Here is a 25,760-nt window from a genome sequence, read left to right as displayed (position 1 = left end):
AAAAAAGATATTTAAATAACTGACGTCTCAGTTGGAAGTTATTACTACATTGATTCTAAATTTCTTGTATCTACATCACAAAGCTCATAATCTATAAAAACAGGATAATTAATTCATCTCAATAACATGGACAAAAATTTATGTTTGCTTTATTTGTACTTCATAGCCTAAAAATTAAGTTTTTAATTTCTTATAAATAACATGCCTGACTCCATTCCATTAGCCTTTTATTCTAAAAATGGATTAGGCAGTACAATAAATTATTTGAAAAATGTGTCTAATTCCAAATTAGGACCAACAATTTGACTGCTTTAAAGTTAGGAGGCAGCACCATATAGTAACCAAGAATTGAGGGCTTTCAAGTCTGATTGAGCAGGGTTCAAATTCCACCTGTGCCACTTACTAGCCTTCTGACGTCAAGCAATTTACTTCGTCCCTTTGAACTTTACTTCTCATCTGCAGAATAAGGCTAAAAAGCATCCACTTGGAAGACTTGTCTGTGGGGATCAGAGATGTCCCCAAACATCTCTGTGTACCCACCTCCAGTGGGGTTTGGTACACAGCTGGTGCTTCGTATCAACCATAGCTTCAAAATGCTGTGGAGCATTGCTTTTGAAGCAATTTCCAAATCCATGCCACAATGAGCGTATTTGTTTAAATATTACAAATAAGGCCATTGGTCAGTTTGGCTGAATTCATCCACTGGGAATTTGAATGGACTGATTATCTGTTTTAGCACTTTACAGACATAGGATGGTTGAGTCTGAGTTGTTTGGTAAATGTCAGTTCTGATTCTGAATTGCTACATCTTTACCTTGCCCTCCCCAACTTTTTTCCTGATCACTGCACTTTGAAAATTTAACAGGCTACTTGAATTTAATCTGAACTCTTTATGCCTCTGAAGTCTTTGTGTTAACTGTAATGAAAGTGATAGTGAAGAGGAGCACTGGTTGTGAAAAATAAAAGATAGAGTGGAAAGTTTGGGATAATAATAGGTTTATACATTAAATATACATAGCATTCATCCATGGACTCTTTCACCACTTCCATTATCACAGATATTTTCTTCCAGAAAAGCGTGTACTATGTTGCTTATGTAGTACCTTAGTTTCAAAGGGTTATAATAATAAAACCACTGGTGCAAATCTCTGAATTTTTGAGATTTACCAAAATAGGATATTTGAAATTTATATAATCATTTACATAAATAATCATATTCTCATTTTAGTTACTGCATACTAATAGAATATATAGTCATATAATATAGTAAATAATATATAACAAAACAGTAATTATTCTAAATTCTTACCACTTATTCAAGTCTAAAAGATAAGAGAAAGATGTAATGACAATTGATTGATGACTTTGGAGAAAGGAGAATGGCTAGCTATCTAAACGGCTGTCTCTGATTCAGAGCAATATACTCCTCTATAAAATTTAAGAATATTTCTTACAACTTGAATTCTTTTGCAATCCCAATATCTACCCAAACCGGCCCCTAGATCCTTCTACTTTATGCCTGTTAAAAACTGTCCTTCTGTGATATGGAGCCATTTTATAGAGAAGGTATCTATGTCCTTTCCAATTTTCTTTTTCTTCTTAAGTGGTAATCTTGTGTTTTATTTTTGCCATGAAGCAGACATATCCCGGGCCAACACTCACACACACCGTCTCAGAAGAAAACCCTGTTGCACTCTATTTTTGTGAGCTCATTGAACATTTGAAAATAAACAAAGGTTTGGTTGGTCCCAGAGGACTTCATTCGGATGGTGAAAGAAAAGGGAAGTAGAAACAAATAAAATAAGGCAGATGAAAGAAATAGAGAAATAAGCCAACTTACTCTCCTTTGGATGTTACACATAATGGTTACTGTTTTTATGGGGATATTATTTGGTTTGTTTTAAAAGTCAATTTAAAGTCATTAGCCAGGGTTGCCTGGGTGGTTCACTTGTTTGAGCGTCTGCCTTCGGTTCAGGTCATGGTCCCAGAATCCTGGGATTGAGTCCCTCATCCCCGCATCGGGCTCCCTGCTCAGCAGGGAGCCTGCTTCTCCCTCTCCCTCTGCTGCTCCCCTTGCTTGTGCTTTCTCTAGCTCTCGCTCCTGCTGTCAAATAAATAAATAAAATCTTTAAAAAAAATAAAATTAAACATATTAAAAATCATAATAAAATAAAGATGTTAGCCAACCTTTAAAATAGTCCTGAAGGTAAGCAGAGTGCCGCTCCATGTCTGTCCCTGCATTCTGTGAGTTACACTGCCTGTGGGTACAGTCATCGCTCCCAGGCTTGTACAAGCGGCTCTGCCCACTTCTAACGTTTGTAATTATTTTCATAATTTGTTTTTTTTAATTTTTTTATTGTTATGTTAATCACCATATATTACATCATTAGTTTTTGATGCAGTGTTCCATGATTCATTGTTTGTTCATAACACCCAGTGCTCCATGCAGAACGTGCCCTCCTCAATACCCATCACCATATTTTCATAATTTGAATGTGAAGTTTCCCCAAAGCCCAGTATGAAAAGATAATATACATAACATCTTTTTTATTGTTGTCAAACTACCACCTATTTTTTTTCTTCTAATCGTTGGAAAGATTATGTATAGATTCTGATTTTGCACTACAATGAATATTTAAAAGCTTTTGGGAGATACATTTTCCTTCTGAAACTGAGACCTCTTTCCAGACTGATCAGATTTGTCATTTTGATCTCTACCCATGTTTTAGACTTGTATATGTCACAGTTTGTTTGTTTCTTCATTTCTCTTTTTGTTCAGTATCAAGAGGGGCAAAGCAAAACAGTGTAATCGCCCCTTTGTATCAACCTTTCTCCAAGCACTTTGAGAAATGGATAGTTTGTAGAGAAACAGATCAATACTCCCTGCTACAATGGGGTCTCTGTTCCCCTTCATAGGAATCAATTTTAAGCTCCTTACCATCTAATGGAAGCTGACTACTGGTTCCATTTCTAAAATTTCAACAGTGAGGAGGACCGGTATTCACAGATCAACCTTAAGCCATAATTTTGTCTAAGTCTTATAAATATCCTCTAGAGCAAAAACCAACCTGCCCAAACAATATTCCAAATGACATATGCAAAACCATTTGACAACAGTCAACTAAGTGAGCCTGTAGTCCAGGGATCTGAGAGTCCAGAACTGTCAGTGTTCTCACTAGGGTCAAATTCAATTGTAAGACACTTGATTTCTTTCTGTTCAATGTGACTGTACTAAAAAAAAAAAAAATTCTTTGGGTCCAGAATCAGTGCTAAATCTCCACAGCCACCTTGACATTCAGTCTACCCTGCTGGCACTTGGTTACAATGAGTCTTGTAAGCTGTGGAATCTCTAGGAGTATCTTTCCACACAGAGTGGCACAAAATATTTTTTCTCCTGAAAACTCAATGGAAATATAATGGTTTGCTTCTCAATTTGTAAAAAAATAAACAAGATTTGAAAAAAGAATTTCATGAATTGATTATAAAACTCCTTCAGCCAGAAAATACTGTGAATATGTCTACGCTCTGAAACTTGCTTTTTTAATTTCCAAATTAATACTTCAGTGCAAATTTATTTATTTATTTTTAAAGATTTTATTTATTTATTTGAGAGAGAGAGAGCACAAGGCAGGGGTAGGGTCAGAGGGAAAAGCAGACTCCCCACTGAGTAGGGAGCCCAATGCAGGACCCGATCCTGGGACTCCAGAATCATGACCTGAGCCGAAGGCAGTCACCTAACCAACCGAGCCACCCAAGCATCCAGTGCAAATTGATTTAATTCAACACTGCTTATTTCTGACTTAAACTGCCTCTAGTACAGTGATTCTGTGTACTGAATGCACTAGTCTAACTAGTTGAATCTCAAACCTCAGTAAACTGTTTAAAGAGAAAGAATTCTCTGGAAGCCTAGAATCAATTTAAATTAACTTAAAATGTTAACACAATAAGAAATAAATCATACTGTTAAGTTTAAACTCCTTAGACAATTCTTAATTATGAAATTTTTAAATTGCAAATTCAATAAAATCAAAATTATAAAATAATAAACATTTAAATTGTCAGCAATAATTTAACACAATTATAGATGTAGGTTTGGCTGAAACTAAGCTATTAATGTATATGTGATGCTGACACCATGCCTCTGCTATTATGCATGTCCCTCCACTTTTCTCCGCTTGAACTATTGAGAAATTTAGTTCCTTGAGTAAACTAAAACATATCTTGGCCTTTACTTAGCTCTAACATGTCATGGAAATACTAGCTTCAGCTGTTCTTCTTCCAAATACTTGCAACTAAGGGGCACCGGTAAATCTTAAACACCTATGAGAACTGACATCCTGTGATGGTTCTTAGGGATCAGATGGTCATCCATATGATCCAGAAAATGCTCATAGTTTCTGATTCATCTTTAAAATGAAAATACAGAATTAATTTTTAGTTTTTAAAGAAAATATGGGGATCCAAAAATAAAATGTAGTTTGAAAAACCCTAGATTCGTCTAGGAAACTTCAGTGGCTGTCAGATTTCCCCTTTTAACTATCACCCATGATTTTAGAGGTGGCACCAGCTGTGACTCTAGACGCAGCAATTCCACTTTTGGAAAGTATTGGTGCCAATTATCCATTTAGCTCTTGAAAACATTATTGAGCACATGGTATGTGTGTTATGTTGCTCTATATTTGGAAAATAAATGAGACAGCATGACAGACTCAGTCTAATTTTTACATGAAGCTCACTTTCTAGAAAGAAGAGAAAAGCCCAGTAACTAAATGGCTATTATTATCAGTAACAATTGATTTGTCACAATTTTTTAAAGTACTATAAGAAGTCCTAGTGCTAAGTCACCTAATATAACTGGGTGACTTAACCTTGCAGGAAATTATGACTACAAGACAGAAGAGAGACCTGCTGACCAGGGAGGAGAGCCACATGCCCTCGATGCAGAAGTTCCACAGTCATGAATGGCACCAGTGCAGTCAAACCCTCTACTGGGGAAGCATGATTGCTTAGTGAACAGAGGTAGGCAGGTTATCAAGCTCATGTTACTCGTCTTCAACAATGAAAAGCATTTTCTCAATTCTTTGGGGAAGCAGAAACTCATCCCCAAGTTGGGTAAAGGGGACCTGAAGTGACAGTGCCCCCCTGAGATGATAATTCACCTTAAAGTCAAGCTCCATCACTCAAGTTAGTGGTTTACATCTCTTCACCCTACCGATACACTAAGGCATCCACCTGGTTGGCCTGGAAGAACTGGCTCAGCAAGTGATAGATGTGTGACTTCAAGCTCAGTTCAGAGTCCTATTCATAGCTGAGAAAGATGAATAGAACATTGCCTTAGTCCATTCAGGCTGCTATAACAAAATACCACTAACTGATGGCTTATAAACAGCAGAAATTTACTTCTCATGGTTCTGGAGGTTCTGCCTACCAGGTCATCTTGCCCAATCTCTTACTCCACACAGATGCTCCACCAAAGAGTCATTTAGCATCTGCTTGTACTTCAAGCAATCAAGTAGTCACACTTGCTGGAAGTCAGATCTTCCCATTTTTCTACTACTCCAGTTGTCCCAACTGTCGTTAAGTTGAAGTAAAAGCATCTGTGTCCTTTAGTTTAGTGCCAGTACTGCATTTTTGGAGTGACAAAAATAAGTATATTTTTTCTTCCACAAGACTGCCTTTCAAATATGCATAGCTCTATTTATTCTTTTCCAATATAAACTCCCTAACTCCACCTATTTTCTTGAACCATTGAGCTGAGGAAAATTTTATATTTCTCCTGTGCTGGACAACTTGGTATTTAGACCCAAAGGCGATATTTTTTTTTTTTTAAGATTTTATTTATTTATTTGACAGAGAGAGACAGCAAGAGAGGGAACACAAGCAGGAGGAGTGGGAGAGGGAGGAGCAGGCTCCCCACAGAGCAGGGAGCCCAATGCAGAGCTCGATCCTAGGACCCTGTGATCATGACCTGAGCCTTAATGACTGAGCCACCCAGGCGTCCCTGCCAAAGGAGATCTTTAATGGAGGTTCAAAATTAAAAAAAAAAAAAAATCATGCATTTTTTTAAGATTAGTTAGTTGACAGAGAGAGAGAGAGAGAGCACAAGCAGGGGGAATGGCAAGCAGAGGGAGAGGAAGAAGCAGGCTCCTCGTAGAGGAGGGAGCCTGATGCAGGGCTCTCTATCCCAGGATCCTGGGATCATGAAGGAGCTAGAGGCAGACGCTTAACTGACAGAGCCACCCAGGTGCCCCTAAAATCATGCATTTTTGAGACTAACTATAGTAGCTTTTTATTGACATGTGGAAAAAAATGTTTTTTATATAAATTTATACTTGAAAATAAAGGTATAAAAGGGCCTTCCTTGATTATCTATTAAATATCTAGATTATTTTCTAGAACTTGTGAACTCTCAATTATTTCTAAATTACTAGATAACTCTGACCTAAAATTTCTGCTTTACATCGTGAAATATTTTACAAGGGCAATTCATTTTCTCTTCTGTTGTTTACTTGATTGAGTTAAAGCTGTTGGAAAGTGATTTGATTTCATATCTTTATGAAGTCTCTTTCAAAGTGTGCTCACTGACCGGAACCAGATAGAGAATTCAGGTTCCTTCATCCAAAGGAGAAACATTTACCCTAGACACTGTTCTTGTCAGTCACCTAGTGACTAGAAAATTGGCTCATTGATAAACGCCTATTCCCATATTGGGAGAATTGACTAAAATATTGGTGTAAAATGTTTTTCATTAATAATAAAAATGAGTTACAGTGGATCCAGAACAATGAACACTATTAGGCCAGTTTTTGAATCACTGTCATTGAAGTTTTTATTATAATCAGCTCATGAGACTGCATCCTGGATGAAATTTCATTTTTTCTTTAGTTAGTGCCACGGTTCCTTGCACAAGGTAGGCATTCAAAAAATATTGATTACATTTAACCAAGTTGCTGTAACAATAACAGCTGTGCCTGGACTTAGCTCAGCAGGAAAATCTGGTACAGAAGAGAAAAAAAAGTCTATAACCACTGAGATAATAACTGAACTGTTGACATTAATCTTCTGTTTAACAAGTATTTCCTAAAACTGAAATTAAGGATTTGGAAATCAGGGAAGAGGATATCTAATTTGGGCAGCTTTGGTTCTTGTCTGATTTGATTCATTCTAAAAAGAGAAAGTAAAAAAAAAAAAAAAATCTCTCTATGAAGTTCTTTTTTTAACTTTTAAGGCACAAAATCATTTGGTAAACATGAAGGAATATACATATTTTGATGAACAAAAGGAATTATAAACTTTTGAATTTGTTATTATATATATACTACTTAGCTAAGCCAATAAACAAATAGGGGGTATCCTTTTGTTTGATTTATTTGCAAGGAAAATTAATTATATTTTGCCTCTCAAAGGGTTTTTTATATCTTGTGATGGCTCATCACTATGAGTTTTGTGAGATCTCTTCTTTCACAGTTAGAATTATCCTTTCTACATGCAAAAATAAATCTTTAAACAAATGAACAATAAATCAATATAAATTATAGTGATATAGTAACCTGTATCATAAATAATACATGTATTTTCTCTTTTCTTCATTAAAATTTTATTAAAATTTAGTTTAAAAATAAAAGGTTTAAAGTTCACAGCTAAATTGAAGGAAACATACAGCTATTTCTCATAAATCCCTGTCCCCGCAAGTGTGCAGCCTCCCCCAGGATCAGCATTCCCCACAAAAGTGGTACATTTGTTAAAACTGATGAACCAGCATGGACACATCATACTCACCCAAAGTCTATAGTTTACATTGGGGTTCACTCTTGGCATTGTCCATGAGTTTGAACAAATGTATAATGACATGTAGCCATCATTATGTTATCATACAAAAGCTTTGCATTGAGTTCACATCCTCTGTGGTTTGCCTATTCATCTCTTCCAGTCCACACCACCCCTGGCAACCACTGATCTTTTTATTGTCTCCATAGTTTTGCCTTCTCCAGAAAGTCACATAATTGGAATCATATAGTGTTTAGTCTTTCAGATTGGCTCTCTTCACTTTGTAATTGTTCCTTTAAGTTTTGTCCATGCCTTTTGATGGCTTGATAGCTCATTTCTTTTTAACACTAAATCACATTCCATTGTCTGGATGTACCACAGTTTATTTATCCATTCACCTCCTAAAGAACATCTTGGTTGCTTCCAAATTTTGGCAATTATGAAAAAAGCTCTTATAAACATCCATGAGCAAGTTTATATGTGAACATAATTTTTCAACTCATTTGAGTAAATATCAAGGAGCACAATTACTGGATCAAATGATAAAACTGTTTAGTTTTGTAAGAAAGCACCAAACTATCTTTCAAAGTGGCTGTATAATTTTGCGTTCTCAACAGCAAAGAATGAGAGCTCCTATTGCTCCACATCCTTGTCAGTATTTGGTGCTCAGTGTTCCGGATTTTGGCCCTTTTTAATTTATTGTTGTTTCTATTTACATTTCCTTAGTAATGTCTGTTCTGGAACATTTTTCATATGCTTATTTGCCATCTGTATATCTTCTTTGGTGAGAGGTCTCTTAAGGTCTTTGGTTCATTTTTTAATTCAGTTGTTTGTGTTCTTATTGTTGAGATTTAATAGTTCTTTGTGTATTTTGGGTAATAGTTCTTTATCAGATATGTCTTGGCAAACATTTGCTCTCAGTCTGTGGCTTGTTTTCTCTGTCTCTTGACATTGTCTTCCACAGAGCAGAAGTTTTTAATTTTAATGAAGTCCTGCTTATCAATTATTTCTTTCATGGATCATATTTTGGTGTTGTACCTAAAAAGGCATCATTTTACCCAAGGTCTTTCAGGTTTTCTTCTTTGTTACCTTCTAGGAGTTTTACAGTTTTGCACCTTACATTTAGGTCTGTGATCCATTTTGAGTTCATTTTTGTGAAGGGTGTAAGGTTTGTGTCTGAATTTGTTTTTCTGTATGTGGATGTCCAGTTGTCCCGGTACCATTTGTGTAAAAGACTGGTTTTGCTCCATTTTAATCCTTTAATCCTTTGTCAAAGATCAGTTAACTATAATCTTGTGGGTCTATTCCCTATTTTCAGGTGTTTCATTCTGTTCCACTGGTCTGTTTGTTCTCTTACCAATACCACACCATTGTAATTCATTTAGATTTATGGTAGGTCTTAAAGTAGATTACTATCAGCCCTCCAACTTTATTTTTCTTTTTCAATATTGTGTTGGCCAATCTGTGTCTTTTGCCTCTCCATATAAACTTTAGAATCAGTTTGTAGATATCCACAAAATAAACTCTTGTGGATGGGATTTTGACTGGGACTACAATTGAATCTATAGATTAAGTTGGGAAGAACTGACATCTTGATAATATTGAGTCTTCCCATTCATGAACATGGAAAACCTCTCCATTTATTTAGTTCTTTGATTTCATTCATCCGAGTTTTGCAGTTTTCCTCATACAGATCTTGTACATATTTTGTTAGATTTATACCTAAGTATTTCATTTTGGGGGGTGAACATTTAAATGGTACCGTATACTTAATTTCAAATTTCACTTGTTGACATTTGTATACTAACCAGTATTCTGCAACCTTGCTATAACTGCTTATTAGTTTCAGGAGACTTTGTCAATTGTTTAACATATTTTACATAGATGATCATGTCATCTGTGAACAAAGACAGTTTTATTTCTTCCTTCCCAATCTGTATACATTTTATTTCCTTTTCTTATTGCATTAGCTAGAACTTGAAGTACAGTGTTAAAAAGGATTGATGACAGAGAAATTCTTTGCCTTGTACCTGATCTTAATGGGAAGGCTTTGAGTTTCTCACCATTAAGTAGCATGATTTTAGGCCTTGTACCTGATCTTCACGGAAAGGCTTTGAGTTTCTAAACATTAAGTAGCATGATTTTAGCTTTAAGCTTTTGTAGATATACTTTCTCAAGTTGAGGAAGTTCCCCTCCTTCCTACTTTATTGAGAGTTTTTATGAGGAATGGGTGTTGGATTTTGTCAAATGCTTTTCTGCATCCATTGATTTGATCATATGATACCCTGGGTTCATGCCCACCAAACACATTTATTAGCTCTGTGTAGAAGTTATTTAAATTCTCTGGATCAAGTTTCATCATTTGTACAGTTGATATAAAAATTATGAAGACTGGTTTTAAATGAATTAATATCATTCAAAATGCTTTCTACAATTTAAAGCTCTCTATAAATAGAACATTTTATTGATTTTATTTTATTATGATGGTCATGCTATTATTTTGTCTGTGCTGAATCTCCTTCTTTTGGTAAATGCTTCTCCCTAACTTCTCATGATTCTGTTGAAATTATCAAATAAGGGATTTCTCTTCCCTAACACACGGGTGAGCCCATGACTGGAAGTTAGAGATCTCATCACCCGCATGCACTGCCTAATCTCTGGTAGGCACATTACTTGGGAAGAGGTTAGCAGTGTCTTTTTAAAGATTATCATATAAACCCTGGGAGAGAAAGGACATAAGCTCTAAGGATATTTTAAACATAGATCATCCAGGCACCAGGACCATCTACATGGAGTAGCCCAACAGAAAGTAAAATCTGGGGGAAAGATAGAGTTGTTGATAGAGAGAAAGAAAGATGAATCTAGAGACAGAGATGGAGATACACATGGAAAGAGACACAGAGAGGAATAGAGAAAAAGAGATTCCAGTTGATATTCCTCTAATCTTCTGTTCATCCAAGTATTTATTGACTATCTCATGTAGGTCAAGAATTATTTAAGGTACTGAGATGTATCAATGATCCAAGACAGATTCGGTCCCTGCTTTCATAGAGTTAATATTCTAATGAGAGTGAAAGAATGATAAATGCTTTAAAAAGGAAATGCAAGTTAAGCAGATTATGGTAGATCTTGAACCAATCATGCTGGGAGAGGTGAAGAGTTATGAGACATGAGGTGATTTTTGATCAGTGTAGTTGATTAATCCCACTGCCAGGGACAGTCAGTCACAAAGCCTGCTCTGGAAAGACATGGCAAACTCTTTCATTTCTTTCATACTGCTAAAAGAGAATATAATCTTTCACTCTATTAACTGTCAGTTCTGTTGTTGATTTTGACCACATATGTCCAGTAGGAATCTCAAATTTAACATGTGCAAAAACTCCTAATGCCTCATCATCCTCAACAAGCTCCTCCCATCTATCTCTATCTCAACTATATTCCAGTTACTCTGGAAAATATTTGGAATCATCTGTGAGTCTTCCCTTTATCTCATATGTATCACTTAAATTTAACAGCAAATCCTGTCAGCTCTAGCTTCAAAAAATTTCTAAGTCTGACAATATCTCACCATCTCTACAGCTACCACCCTAAGACTAGGAAATTTAGACATATGTCTTGTTGTTTTCTCAAGATTTTTATACTAGAAGCTGGGTGAATACATCATCTCAGTTATTCCTGCCTGCAGATTTTGATGAAATGACATAAGCCATATTTCAAGATACTGAGTCCATGTTCCTTTTTTTTTTTTTTTAATACAAGAAAGGTGTCATACTCTGGGTACTCTGGGTACGATTTGGGCAATGCACACCCTAGGAATACAACAGGCAGCCTATAGGACATGGACAAGTTCTTATTTTCATCTTCTCTTCCTTATTTTCTTCCACTTCTAGGAAGGGTTGGCTATGATTCATACCGGGGCAGTTTCCAGACCAAAAATACTTTGTTTGGATGGAACTAGAGGGTATTATACTAAGTGAAATAAGTCAATCGGAGAAAGACAATTATCATATGATCTCACCATCATGTGGAATTTAAGAAACAAAACAGAGGATCATAGGGGAAGAGAGGGAAAAATAAAACAAGACGAAACCAGAGAGGGAGACAAACCATAAGAGACTCTTAATCTCAGGAAACAAACTGAGGGTTGCTGGAGGGGAGGCGGCTGGGGGGATGGGGTAACTGGGTGATGGACATTAAGGAGGGCTCGTGATGTAATGAGCGCTAAGTATTATAGAAGACTGATGAATCACTGCCCTCTACCTCTGAAACAAATAATACATTATATGTTAATTAATTGAATTTAAATTTAAAAAATAAAAAAAAGAATGACTTTTTTGTTTCAGATGGAAATCATAAACTGAACCTGTGTGCCTCTTTGTCTATTACCTGTGTTATTCTTCTCACCAGGGAAAAACAAGCAAACAAGCAAACTAAAACAGGAATTTACTATTCTTGTCCCTTGGCTACTCAGGTTTTAAGATGGATTCCTCAATTCTAGGGTCAGGAGGGTATCCCAGGCCTTTTCTTTTCCTTTATTTGTCTTAATTTATTTGATTTTCTTGGTTAAATCCAGGACCAAGATGCCCTGAAATATCCAACTCCTATCTCAGACAGATGGAATCATGTATCTGTAAAGCTGTAAAAAGAAAAACAAAGCTCTTTAATTGTCTTTCTCAAAAATACCCAGTAAAGTTTGCAGAAACTCATTAAATACTTCAAGGCGGTGGGGGGCGGGGCGCCTGTGTGGCTCAGTCAGTTAAGCGTCTGCCTTCGGCTCAGGTCATGATCCCAGGGTCCTGGGATGGAGCCCCACGTCTCAGCGGGGATCCTGCTCTCCCTCTCCTCCCTGCTCCTGCTGTCTCTCGCTATCTCTGTCTCTCTCTCTCAAATAAATAAAATCTTAAAAAAAAAAAAGAGGATTTCAAGGGGGAAGAAATAGAAATCTTGGAGAGGAATCCTTCTCAGGAAACTCTAAAATGCCCCTAAGAGTAAAAGACCACTCCCTCTTTACAGGGACTAATCCCTGTATTACAAATTAATTATAATGCTATCCTATTAAAAACAATTACAGAGATCTGAATGTCTCAAGCATTATCTGTTTGGAAAGGTGCCCTCACAACAAGTAATTAAAATATAAAAGTTAATAACCATGAAATCTGATAAGTGAATTTAAACAGTGTTTTTGAATATAGTATGTTGATTTTGGGGGCCACAGGGTGAATACCTGTAATATCTGTAAATAAAAATGATGTTAATTAATTTTTCCACAAGTTTTTAATGATTAAATTCAAAATATAATAACCAATTACAATCTTTTGTAATACAGGTCTATTAACGAAAATTTTGGGGGGACAGGATAACGTTTTTCAAAATTGGGGTCCCCTGTCATTAAAATTGATAGCAAATTTTCATCTGCTAATGCTGATTCTGTAATGAGATCTTATAACATCTGTAATGTCCTTTCACATAGATAGGTACTACCAAATACTAATATTAATTCATAAGCATATAAAACACAAGCATAAAAAACAGCTTGACATGATGTAATTCAAACTACATTAGCTGCCATCAAAATGACTTTACACAATTTAAGGTTTCATATAAGCACGGTTTTACCTTGTAATTTTAGGTTGGATTCGTTAGAAAACATTATCAAGTCTGAAGCAAAAGCTAATTTCCAAAGTATTCAGTGTCCAATAATAGCAGTTGAGGGTGATTCTTCTCATTCAGAAAACGTTTCATATCAGCCCTTAGCTCAAAAAATTGCAAGAAAACCTGACCACTAACAGGGCATCAAACAATTGTGCAGTAGGGTGAGTCAAAATATTCAGCTTTTTTGACAAAAATTCATGGAACTGATGATGGTTCAGCCCACAACAGCAAATGAAAATTCATCAGTGACGCTACCAGTTCAGGAACATATGAGAGATTCAAATATTTCCCACAAAGTACCTATAGCTGTTTCCAAGCAGACTATTCATAGAGGCTAATTCTTCAGCCACTTTAAATGTGGTGTTGACTCCATGAATAAAGAACTGAACACCAAGAGTGGCATCTGTAAACTCATCAAGTGCTGGGGAAACCAGGTGAAATCATTTGAATTCTTATATAATTGACTCTTGGTGTTGCTCCCAACGTCCTCAACGTTTTGAGGAATTATTCTTGCCAAAAGGCTAACAGTCTTACAATTATTGTTTCTAGACACGCTTCTTCAGAGACAATGCTAAGGGATTGTAAGTCACTAGAATCCTTTCCATCTTCTCTCATCAGTTCTTGATACTGTTGTTAAATTGTACACACGTCAGGCATCAGGATGTCTAGAGTGGAAAGAAGTAGGTCCACAAACGTGTTTTGCTTTTGTGCCCTTATGTTGGGTGCTATTTCTAGAGAAGGAACTTCTTTATAGAGTGTGCCCAACATGGATTTCTCTAAGTTGCTCCCACAGTTGGCTGCCTGCCCTCAGCACTAAGTCACAGCCTTTGGAGTTGTATAGAAACCAGCAGTCGCAGCAGGTGGGGATGGATTTAGCTAACACAGGGGGAGCTCTGCGGTTCCCCAGGCTGGGCCTGAAGCACCCGAGCAGCAGTGCTTGAGGGGTCCCAGGAAGCTGGGAGACACTGGCTGGGAGACACTGGGCACAGGACCCTTTGACATGGTCCTGTCTGAGTTAAATTTTTCAAACCAAAAATTCTATCCTCCTCTTAGCAGTTTTAAGCTCCAAAAGAATGATTTAACTTTAGGTTAACAAGAAAAAGGTCACAGGCAAAGAATGAGAAAGTGGTCTGGGTCTAAAGCTTAGGGGGTCTAACCTGTCAAAGCCCAAATACCAGAAGATGGGAATAGAATGAATACCTTTCTCCTTTGTTATCAGATAAATGCTGAGTTTTAAATCTTATTGCTATTGTTGTGGAGTGTTTTTCCTCCCTCCATCCAGTCAAAATCAAGGAATTTGTATTAAATGCCTTGTAATTTACAATAAGAAAAAATTATTTTGTAATGAAATTAGGTGATTTATTGGTTGCTTTCATTTTAAGAAAGCAATTATGAGTTTTACTTTGTAGTAACTGGTCTAGTTACAGCTGCGTATAATACTGGGAATTCAGAGAATGTCATTTGATTCCATGTGGGTTTAGATTTCTGCATTAAATTCAATGTAGAGCTAAAGCTATTTGTAGGTATGGTATAAACTATGAGATTTCAATTTTCATGAAAAAGTTTTGACTTCAAACAAGTGATAGCAGTCCCATTTTGTCCTTCTCCATTTTTCTTTATGTCACTGCTGCTCACCTTTCCTTCCAATGGGAACTTGCTGAATTTAAGCCTTCTAAAAATAGTTGGGGAACAAAAAAAAAATGCCTAGGAACGTGATACACCAGAATATAATGTATGATTAATTATGCAGATTTCCTCAGGTCAGCTAGCAAATCCTAACATAGACAGTTTGAAATTAGCTCACACTTAACAGGATTTCTCACGCACCTTTACTGCCGCCTGTCATCACGAAGGACGATCTCCTTCTTCTTTATCGAGTCAACGCACAACCAAACTCAGTATTTTAATGTCATGATGTTTAGGAAAAATGATGAACAAGTGTTGGTACAATGACACGAAGCAAATCAGTTAAAACTCAGCAGGCTATTTGGAAACACATTTCCCCTAGCATTCTCATGCTGGAGTTTCTGAGCCGGTGTCACTGTATGTTCTTTATAATCCAATTTCTTTTAAAATGGCTTTCAGTTCTTTTTGTGTGTGCACTATTGATGTTAGGCATGAATGAATACAAACACTTGCACCATCAAAAACAAATAGCATTTTACCACCCGGAATGCCCTGGCAGGAGTCCAAGAAAACAAGATTTAACTCCTCAGAATGGCAGTGGGTAGACAGAATTAATGGGTGGTCTTTTAAACTTCACTGAAATAGTAATTTGGTATCTTCGTATCCACATTTGCCTGCTTGCTATTGGTATCTTAACTGTTATCTTACAACAGAAATTTAGGACATTTAATAAAAAAATGTAATTTGAAACTCAAAATTTTACAAACCACTATTCTTTAAAACCACAGAAGTGTTGCTGATAATTATTGATAACTTGCATTACTGACGTACTGACACTTCACTTTTTAGTTGATACTACTTAGTGTGATTCCTAGGCAAGAAACGAAACTTGTTTTGCCCATATATTCAAGGATTTATAGCTATAATGGTGGAATCTTCTAAAAGTCAAACCAAGATACTCAATGAATATATTAAAAATCTACTTTGTAATGAGTAAAATCACCAGTTACAAGGACACCGCTACACCCTACACAGAAAATTCTTATTTACTTAAAATTGCTGTTTTATAATGGCTACTTTATGATCTAAGGGGGGCAAGTGAAATGTTCTGGGTTAGAATCTTGATATATCTTGGTTGGTCAGATCTCTACGAGGCAACATTTTCCTACTTGCCAGGTGATGTCATCTCTTTGTTTAAATCACACAAATTGCAGCAGTGCCCACATCAGACCAAGGCCATCAAGAGCTATAGGCATAACACTATCCTGGAATAATTTCCCAGCTTGAAAACACAAGCTTTCTTTCATCTGTTTCTTTCCCAACCATGTGTGAAGTATTTATGGAAAAAAAAAATTCTGTAATCTTTTTATTTCTTGTAACTAGGCTAATCAATGAACTTTGTGACATTCTTGATGTTTTAGTCACCTTGTCTCACGTAAAACTTTACAGAGCAATTTAGTGTGAACTGAATTCCTCTTTTCTTGATATTTTGGAAAGTGGAAGTCTCTCCAATGGTCACATGTATCTTATATCCCTCAAACGTTCCAGTAGAATGTATCAGTCTCATTACAGACTATGTCTTCCCATCAGGTTCTCAGTGAGAAGGATTCTGTGGCCTTTGGCTGAATGCCCTCAACTTGATTAGAACAATAATGTTCTGGACATATCAAATGCAAACTCCCTTCCAGATACTGTGACCCTGTAAGTAGCTCATAAGTGGTGCAGTATCTGAAAAAAAGATTGAGAAAAATGGCAATCTATAGAGAAGATTCTACCTCTTAACACTAACTTGTTCATTGATGGGTTCTTTGCAGAAACTCTAATATCACTTATGTTTCACTGATGCTCCACTGAGCTTACAGCTATAGTTTTTTTTTTAATTTTTTTATTGTTATGTTAATCACCATATATTACATCATTAGTTTTTGATGTAGCGTTCCGTGATTCATTGTTTGTGCATAACACCCAGTGCTCCACGCAGAATGTGCCCTCTTTAATACCCATCACCAGGCTAACCCATCCCCCTACCCTCCTCCCCTCTAGAACCCTCAGTTTTATAGTTTTATTTCAAGATCACAACAAAACCATTAATCTCACTTGCATATTTTACCTCTCCAGTTCTATGGAAAAAAGTGATTTCTTGACCTTAAAACTTGAAGAAACAACAAACAAATAAACATCAAAAATATTGTCATCTTACACTGTCTTATTAAATACAGAAATCCTGGAAGACGGACATCTCTTTTTTCCCTAGTTAGAAGCCTAAGGCAGGAGAAAATTCCAGAATGTCAGAAAAATTAGGCTCTTTTTTCCTTCAATACCTGAGCACTTTAGTGCAGCCCTTTCAAAAAGATGGGAGGGGGGGGACTCTGAAGCATTTTAAACTGTTTAAGTATTTACATGGTAATTATCCCAGTGAGTGAGAGAAAAAGAGGAAACCCCCTGTTCCCTGACAGCCTTGCACTGTGAACAATTTGCTAGCTGCCTTTGCATACATTATTCTGTCCAGACCTCTCAATCACCTCCTTAGAGGTGATCTCCAGGATTGCAAGAACTCCATGTCACAGACGAGGGACCAGATTTTCCGAATATATGCATAGTTTTTCCCACGATGATACACTAGGTAATTTAGGGTATGTAAAGATCCCTTTGTCAGACTTCGAAGGAGGCTGTCTTTCTATTTTACCTTTACTGTAAAGTCTTGAAAAGTGTTGGTAATTATGTGCTACAACTGAACATTAATTATCCAAAACTTCCTTATCCATTAGCACCACACTGTCTCCAGTCCAGTGAGATTTGGAATTAAATCCCCATCCCAAAGTGTCCAAAAAAATCTAATGTCCAGTCTTCCTCTATAAAGTCTACATTATCTCTTACTATCTTCCAGGCAGGGTACCAGTGCCCACTCAAGAAGAGCAATGAGAATGGGTGCAGTTCTCTAGATGAAGCAACCGTTTTCTCCATGTTGGTCTAGTCTGCAGCACTGGAATTCTGACTCACTCTCTCTGAGTTCTGAGGGATCAAGTCATCACTCTAAAACTACCATCTGCCTGCCATAATCTCCTGTGGAGAGCCTGGTACCCTGAGACAGTATCTTCTGCCTTTTCTGGGCACCAAAATCTTCTCCCAGTGGCCTGGCTAGGTACCTCAGCCTGCATTCCTCCAGTCCTGATGCATTGCTTATCATCAAAGTTCCTACATTTCTACAAATCAGAGGTTACAAAGGCCTATAGACTTTAGACAGGTAGTGTAAGTGAGTGAGGCTAGACAGACAAGCTAATGCAAACTGGTGCACAGCTCTGGGGTCCAAAGGTCTGGGGAAGAAGCTGCTATTGTGTGATCATCTGAGAATGTGGGCCCGGTGTTATAGCCTGTATGGATTTTTAAGACAAGACAGAAATCTCAATATTTTATGTAAAATTGGTAACTAATCCAGTGGGGTTTTTTTTAAAGATTTTATTTATTTATTTATTTGAGAGAGAGAGAGAGAGAGAGACAGAGCACAAGCAGGGGGAGGGGCAGAGGGAGAAGCAGGCTCCCCGCTGAGCAGGGAGCCAAATGCCCAGGACCCCAAGATTATGACCTGACGCTTAACAGACTGAGCCACTCAGGCGCCCCTCAGTGGTATTTTTAAATGTTATGGAGATGCAAGACAACTGCCCACAGGTCCTCCAGTTTATGACTTCCGCCTCAGATAATTACTCAGCCCTGGCTTAAAAAGTACAATTCTCATTCTCACAGTCTTCTTCTTCTTCTTTTTTTAATGCTCAGAGTCTTAAAAGTCTTACTTGCAACTAGGAGAGGTGAGCCGACAATATAAATTGATGTCTGAACATTAATTTTGGAAAAATTTGATTACCACATCAATGCATTACAAAAGTAGTCCACTCTAAATAGTATTGGGAGATAATTCTCCATGAGTTTCTCATGTTACTACATCTTGTGAGCAAAGACACTGACAGCCTTTGTTTCAGACAATCTGTTCAGGGATGTTTATATTGCTAACAGCCTTGGAAGAGACATACAGAGTCTCCCTCTAGAGCAATGCTAACTTCCCATTATAAAACATTCAGTTTTCCTAAACTCAGGGTTCATCGCTAGTAGTGTAACCTACTATCCTATTTGTGTCATTCTGTGAAATTTGTGGATCGGGAACCAGTGAAAGTGGTAACGCTCTGGCAAATGTTACTGTTGTGAGTGCTAAGTCCTTGGTCTCTGCCAGGGTTCATAAAACAGTGGCAGACTAACACATTCAGCTGCAAACGGTAAAATCTCAGGTTCTTCAGAGTTCTTGACAACTGATACTAGTTTTTCTTCCACTCTGAATTCTGAGTATGGTAGGTCTCTAAAATCCACAGCCTAAGGGCTCCTGGGTGACTCAGTCAGTTAAATGTCCAACTCTTGGTTTCAGCTCAGGTCATGATCTCAGGGTTGTGGGATCAAAACCCACGTCCGGCTCTGCGCTCAGTGTGAAGTCTGCTTCAGATCTCTCTCTCTCTCTCCCTCTCACTCACTCTCTTTCTCCTTCAAATGAATAAATAAAATCTTAAATAAATAAATAAATAATAAAAGTCACAGCCTAGTGTCTTCTTCCGTACTATTTACCACATTTCCCTGAATCAATATATCCCTATCTTGCTTTTGGAAGTACAGCATTGCCTATTCTCCATTAAAACAGTCATGAGCTCCCATCATTTCAAAAACCCAAATCTCTTCCTATCCCATTGTCTCTAATTCCTTGAGGCTTCCATCTTTACCTTCAGACAACAGCTTGGTGCTAGCAATAAAATAAAATGACGAAGCAGGGCAGTCAAGCTATATACCTGGATTTGAAACTGTGTTTTGCCTCCTACTTGCTGTGTTACTTTGGACAAGTTATTTAATCATCTCAAGACTCAGCTTCCTTATCATATGAAATGAGGATAACAATAGTAATTAACTCCCAGTGTTATTTGAGAATTAAATAAATTTATATATTTAATGTGCTTAGAATAGTATGTGGTATGTAGTGAGAAAGCAATAAATGTAATCAATTATTCAACTGAATATCTCTTCAATAAATTAGTTAAAGCCTCGACCTTAAATGCAGGTTATTTGCGACTTGCAGTCTAACTCTATTATTGACAAGCTGAATGGTGGATAATTCAGGGTTAGGTAGTGCTTGGTCCTTTCTCAATTCAAATCCTCAGCAGTTTAGAAACGTATCATTTTCATAGGTTCTCTCTTCTGAAAAAACAATCTTCTACAAATGATATGATGGACCAAATACTAATCTCCCTCAAGTCAAACGGTAAATGAACAAATATACTGTTAAAAAGAAACCACAGGGCCATAATGGAGCCATTTAAGTTAAGGCCCCAAGTCAGTAAACCAAGACTTAATACTTAACCTAACTGCAGTTTCAACTCTCCAGGACTGTGTAACCTTTAACCAGTCAACATGGGAATTTCCTGGTCAGCCCTAGGAAGTTTACTGATAGACCCCTTCCGTTCCACCTAGGAGGGCAGCCTAGCCTAAAACAATGGATTCTTTGCTAACAATTCTCCCCACATCCCCCCACCCCTCCCATACCTTTGAAAACCTTTCCTTTCCTGTTGCTCAGTGGAATTCTTTTCTGTTTGCTACATGGGATGTTGCCCGATTCAGGAATTATGTGATAAAGCCAATTAGATCTTCAAAGTTTACTCAGTTGGACTTTTGTTATTTAGCCGTACTACAAAGGTTTTTCAAAATTGCCAAACAACTTTCGCACAGATAACTCTGTACACTCAAGATGCCTAAATACCATTACATAAACAGTAGAAGTTTTCTTTGCAGCCTTAATCAAAGTCAAGTCACCCAAATATTACTTGTCTGAAGCAATGTTTCCACTGTGCTGTGGCATTTCTAATGGTCTCAAATAACGTCCCTGCTTTTCTAAGACGTATCCTTTCTATTTTCCTAAGCCCGTGACAATTAAAATAAAAATTTCAAAAGGGTAAAGGAAAGAGGAAAAGCTACAAGAATCTGATTTGATTTTCCTACACTCCCTCCCTATTTCCAAGCAGCTAATCCCCTCTCAAACAATACAATAGAACAGCTAGACATAAAGAATAGGAGATAAAACTGGCCGGCCAGTGCACTGTTCTTGCTAATCTGCACCATTTACATAAGGGTTAGAAGGCTTGTTTTATCATTTAAACAGGCTTAAAAGCCTCTTTGCAAATGAGATTTAGTTCCTACAAAACAATGAATTCTCGCTATTTGGTGAGTTTCTGCTAGACAAGCACTGGGAGCTGACTTGGCAGTAACTTAAGCTACTTCTTTGGCCACATACAGTACATGCAAAGATTGCTTCCAGCTGCCAAAACTGAAAAGTGTCAAGCTGATTAAATTCTTTCCCGGAGGTGAACAAGATGAGGAGCAGGTTAAGAGGCCAATAATATCAGATCTTAAACTATACCTGGGCAGACTCGTCTTTACGCAGGTGCTTTAAAAGTGGCTTTGAACCTTTAGAGCCCTTAGATTCTTCCTTTGAAAGGGAAACCAGTAGGGCAGACAGCAAATGAAATTCAGAGACAGAAAGACTTAAAATTTCTCAAACTGTGTAGTGAGGACAAGCTAAACTCTTTGATTCATTGTTGGTCTGAGTGGCATTGGACACAAGGATAAACTGCAGGACTAACTCCCTCGTCAATGTTAGCACAAAGGATCTTTTGAAGGAAAGGTTGTTGTTGTTTTTTTTTTTTAACACAGAGGAGTTACACCCTTTGCATCAAAATCTTAGATTTAAAAAAATTAAGATTATGTTTATATATACTATACCTATTATTTGTTTTACCTGGCACACCTTGAACAGATGTTCAGTGTGACCTTGGCCTGAGGTTCAGCAGGGTGAGTAGCACGACCTTGGTTAAATTTGCTCCCAGAAGGCACAAGGGTAGTTACTCCCTCCATTCTTAAATCATCAAGATCCTCTGTAACAACATAAACAATTGCAGAGAAAAAATTAGCCCTAATAGAATTAATAAGAAAAGTCCATGTTTTCAGGTATCTGCCAGTAGTTGAGTAAAACATTATTATTTCTGCTTTGCAAAAATATTACCTCATGTATCAGTTATTTTTCAAATCATTTCTAGATGTAGTTGGAGACATATATAAGGAAAGATTTACAGAAGAAAAATGGTGAGAGGCTGAATCCTTTTAGACAATGGGCAGATCATCATCTAGGACCACAGAACATGGATCCACCACCTTTCTGTAACCGTTCAAAGAAACCACACCAAAATCTCTGCTGCAATTAGCCCCAAATGGTCAGGACTTGGTCAGTGACTGCCAGCTTCCCTATTTTTGCCTTTGCTTCCAACTCAGAGCCAACCAAAGAAAGACATATAGTCTTCCAAACTAATTATACAAGGTCATTTGTTTCTAATTAGCTTGCCTTCACAGCTTCCTCATGCAGCAACCTCTATTAAGCCTTCTTTGTTTTCACTCTTAACCTTTCCTTTTTGTTTTCGTGTGGGGAGGACAATATACTTGGATAGTCATGACCAAGGTTCACTGAATCCCCCCCTCCAATTTTTCCCAGGTCCTCAATCAAGACTTAAAAGATCTAAGTTTCCCTTGCAATTCAGTCCTGATATAATATGTCCATGATCTCCTGTTTTATTCAGAGGACAAGGGCTCTGGTAAAAAGGATTCCATTGATTTGTTCTTATTTTTAGCAAAAGAGGGACATAAAGTTTTAAAAGATAAATTACAATTTTGCCAAAACATAATCCATTATTTGAGGTTATAACCTATATAAAGAGGGAAATCACTCTTTCCTGATAAGGCTATAGACTATCCAAACATCTTAGACCCCTCACAAAACAATCAAGAGTATTTCTGGTTTAACTGGATATTGTAACCAACAAGTATCAAATTTTCCTGAGATTGTGACAACTTTTAGTTTAAGTCATAAACAGGCTTTCTGCCATCTGAAGACTTGTCAACAGACTCCTTCCAATTAAAATCTTTTCTTCTACTTGCATATGAGCAATCTGGGCAAGCCTATGGAATCTTAACTCAATTTCATGGGCGTCGTAAAAACTTACCACCTGGACCTGGTTGCAAAAGCTTCTTCCCCTTGTTTTAAAGGCAGCAACCACCACTTCAAAACTTGGTGCTTTTGCTGAGCTAGTTATATAGCCTTGTCTCTTGATCTTATGGATCTGTGTTCCTCATACAACACAGACATTACTGCCATCTGAGAACACAGCACTTTTCAGCGAGCTATTTAACCTCCATGAGACTCTGTTAGTGTCTCATCCTCACATTACTATTTACCACTGCAACACCTTGATATGCTGTTCTCCTGACCCTACCAGGAGAAGAGAACCTCATGATTTTCTTAGCTCAGTTAGGGAACTTACTATACCCCATTCAGTCTTTTTGAAGCCTCCTGTTGAAAAATCTGACCTAATATTATTTGTTGATAGATCATACCTCAAAACTTCAAACTGGAGCAGAATATGCTATTACCAATTTAAGCTTGACTTTGGAATACAGTCCTTTACGTGAAGTAAAATTAGTCTAGATGGCAGAACTACTGCACTTACTTGAGCTTGTCAACTAGACAAAAGACCACAGAGTAAATATATAAACAGACACACTTTAAAATATATGCATATATATGAGTTTGGGATACTTTGGAAACAAAGGGGTCAACCCTGTTGGAATCCCCATCAAAAATGACAAGATGTTTAAGATCCTTTTACATGCATTCCTTCTTCAAAAGGAGGTAGCAATTGTAAAAGTTGGGGCTCATTAAAAAAAGAAATAATATGGGAGCTAAAGGAAATAATCTCTAGCAGATCACTTTGCCAAACAAATGGCTTTAACCAAGGTTTTGATCCTATCTAAACTCAAACGATAAATCCTTAAAGGAATTCAAAGAGACCGTTATAAAATATCAACATTTAGTCCCTCATTTTGGAAAAACATAAAATGGAAAAAATGTGGTTCTAGCTTCATTTGCCTAATCTCTGGTACTCTCAAAACAGTGCTTTGTGTCACTAGATGGTTTCAAATGTATATTAGCTAAATTTCTCCATGAAACTACTCATCATAGCACAGATAAATTGGCTATTATCTTAAATTTACATGACTGGGTACACTTTAAAAAGAGAGCTGAGGTATTTTTTAAGTCACATGGACTTGTCACCAGCATTAATTCTAGAAAAACTGTAAATGTGGGACATGGCCAGACCCAAGGTTTCAAGGGTCCTTTGAACACCTTCTGATGGATTTTATATGGCTTCCACTTTCCATGAGATTTCTCTGTTTTAGTTGTTGTATGTCTATAGAATTTCAGGATAGGTTGAAACATTTCTTTGTCGCAAAGCTACGGTCTTTACAATTGCTAAAAATCTGCTCAATTCTGTGTTTCTAACCTTGGGAATATAAACTTTTATATCAAGTGACCAAAGCACACCTTTCACAAGAAATACTATTAAAAGAAATCTGTAAGGTATTACCCCTTTTTTCAGAAACCATGTTGCTCTTACCACCTACAAACTTCTGAGAAGGTGGAAAGAATCAGTGATGTCCTTGAAATAAAACTAACAAAGCTTTCAGAAACCCTTGAGCTCTTTTAGTCAAAGGGACTCCTACTCACCCTTAAAGCAGTAAGGTCTGCTCTCTCAGGGACATACTGTTTGCTTTGCTGTGAACTGGTAACTGCAAGGTCCACGTGTTTAAGGATTTTACCTATGATACTATACTCGTGCACATAGACATCACAAAATATTACAGGTTAAGGGTACATTCAAATAGTCTTCTTAAATGGCCTCTTTATGATATTCAGCTATGAGGTTTCATCTGTTGGAAGATATATCAGGGAAAAACTGCTCTTGAGCCTCACTGGAAGGAATTCTATCAGATATTGTTAGCAACAGATACAGAAGTAAAACTTCCTGGAATAAGTCCTTGGGTTCACATTTCATGACTAAAGAAGCAATCCAGAATCAACCAAATTGGAAACCTGACCCAATAGGGGGACATCAGCTGAAGATTCTCAGAGATTCTCTAGAAGCAGTTGATCTTCCCAGTAGACAGATGACCCAAGACTCAACTTTAGAATAATTCACTCGAGGTGGTGGACAGCTCCTGCACAAGATGCGGGATCAAAACATTTGCCTAATGCCTATTTTGTTTTTATCTGCTTACTTATAATCATTCCTCATTTTCTAGAGACCCCTGGTTACTGCCCATGCATAATGGCCCTTTTTCTTTTATTTCCCTCTTACTAAAATTAGATCAGAGCATAATCATTATAACACCAATCTCAGATTATCCCAGCAATAGCCTTCAAGTTTACTGATTGCTGGATATGCTATTCCTCACTACACCCTAATGATGAAAATCTGAGGGAAATTCTAATCTATGGAAATGAGATCAAAGGGAATTATAACCAATGGTGTTTTCACTTGTACCTACAGGGACAAATGACCTTAAACAAATCAATTTGTGACTCTGCTAGTGTCCCTCTCCTTTTCTGTAAGAGAGGGACTCTAGCAGAGTCACAAATTGATTTATTACCGGAAAAGAGAGGGACCTTCCTAAATTGATGGACCAATTATTTGTCATCTGGACTAAAAGAAATACAAATATGTAAGCCAGCCAATGTAAGGCTTTTGTTCTAACCTCATGTCATAAATAATTCCTTTTTTCCTGGATATCCATGTGTTCCTACC

General features: G+C 37.1%; 1 protein-coding gene across 1 annotated transcript in view; it reads right to left on the bottom strand.

Annotated features, from left to right (window-relative positions):
- Positions 1–25,760, bottom strand: part of CUNH8orf34 (chromosome unknown C8orf34 homolog) — a 377,054-nt gene that overhangs the window by 104,023 nt on the left and 247,271 nt on the right. Inside the window, 1 exon segment of the mRNA XM_025871441.2 lies at positions 21,866–22,001. Coding sequence (XP_025727226.1) covers positions 21,866–22,001 — 136 coding nt within the window.

This window comes from Callorhinus ursinus, unplaced genomic scaffold (assembly GCF_003265705.2).
Source record: "Callorhinus ursinus isolate GAN/ISIS: 27379988/994484 unplaced genomic scaffold, GSC_fseal_2.0 scaffold5, whole genome shotgun sequence".
Lineage (NCBI taxonomy): Eukaryota > Metazoa > Chordata > Mammalia > Carnivora > Otariidae > Callorhinus > Callorhinus ursinus.
The sequence above is the reverse complement of the archived record's forward strand: the minus strand, read 5'-3'. Positions and strand labels throughout refer to the sequence as shown.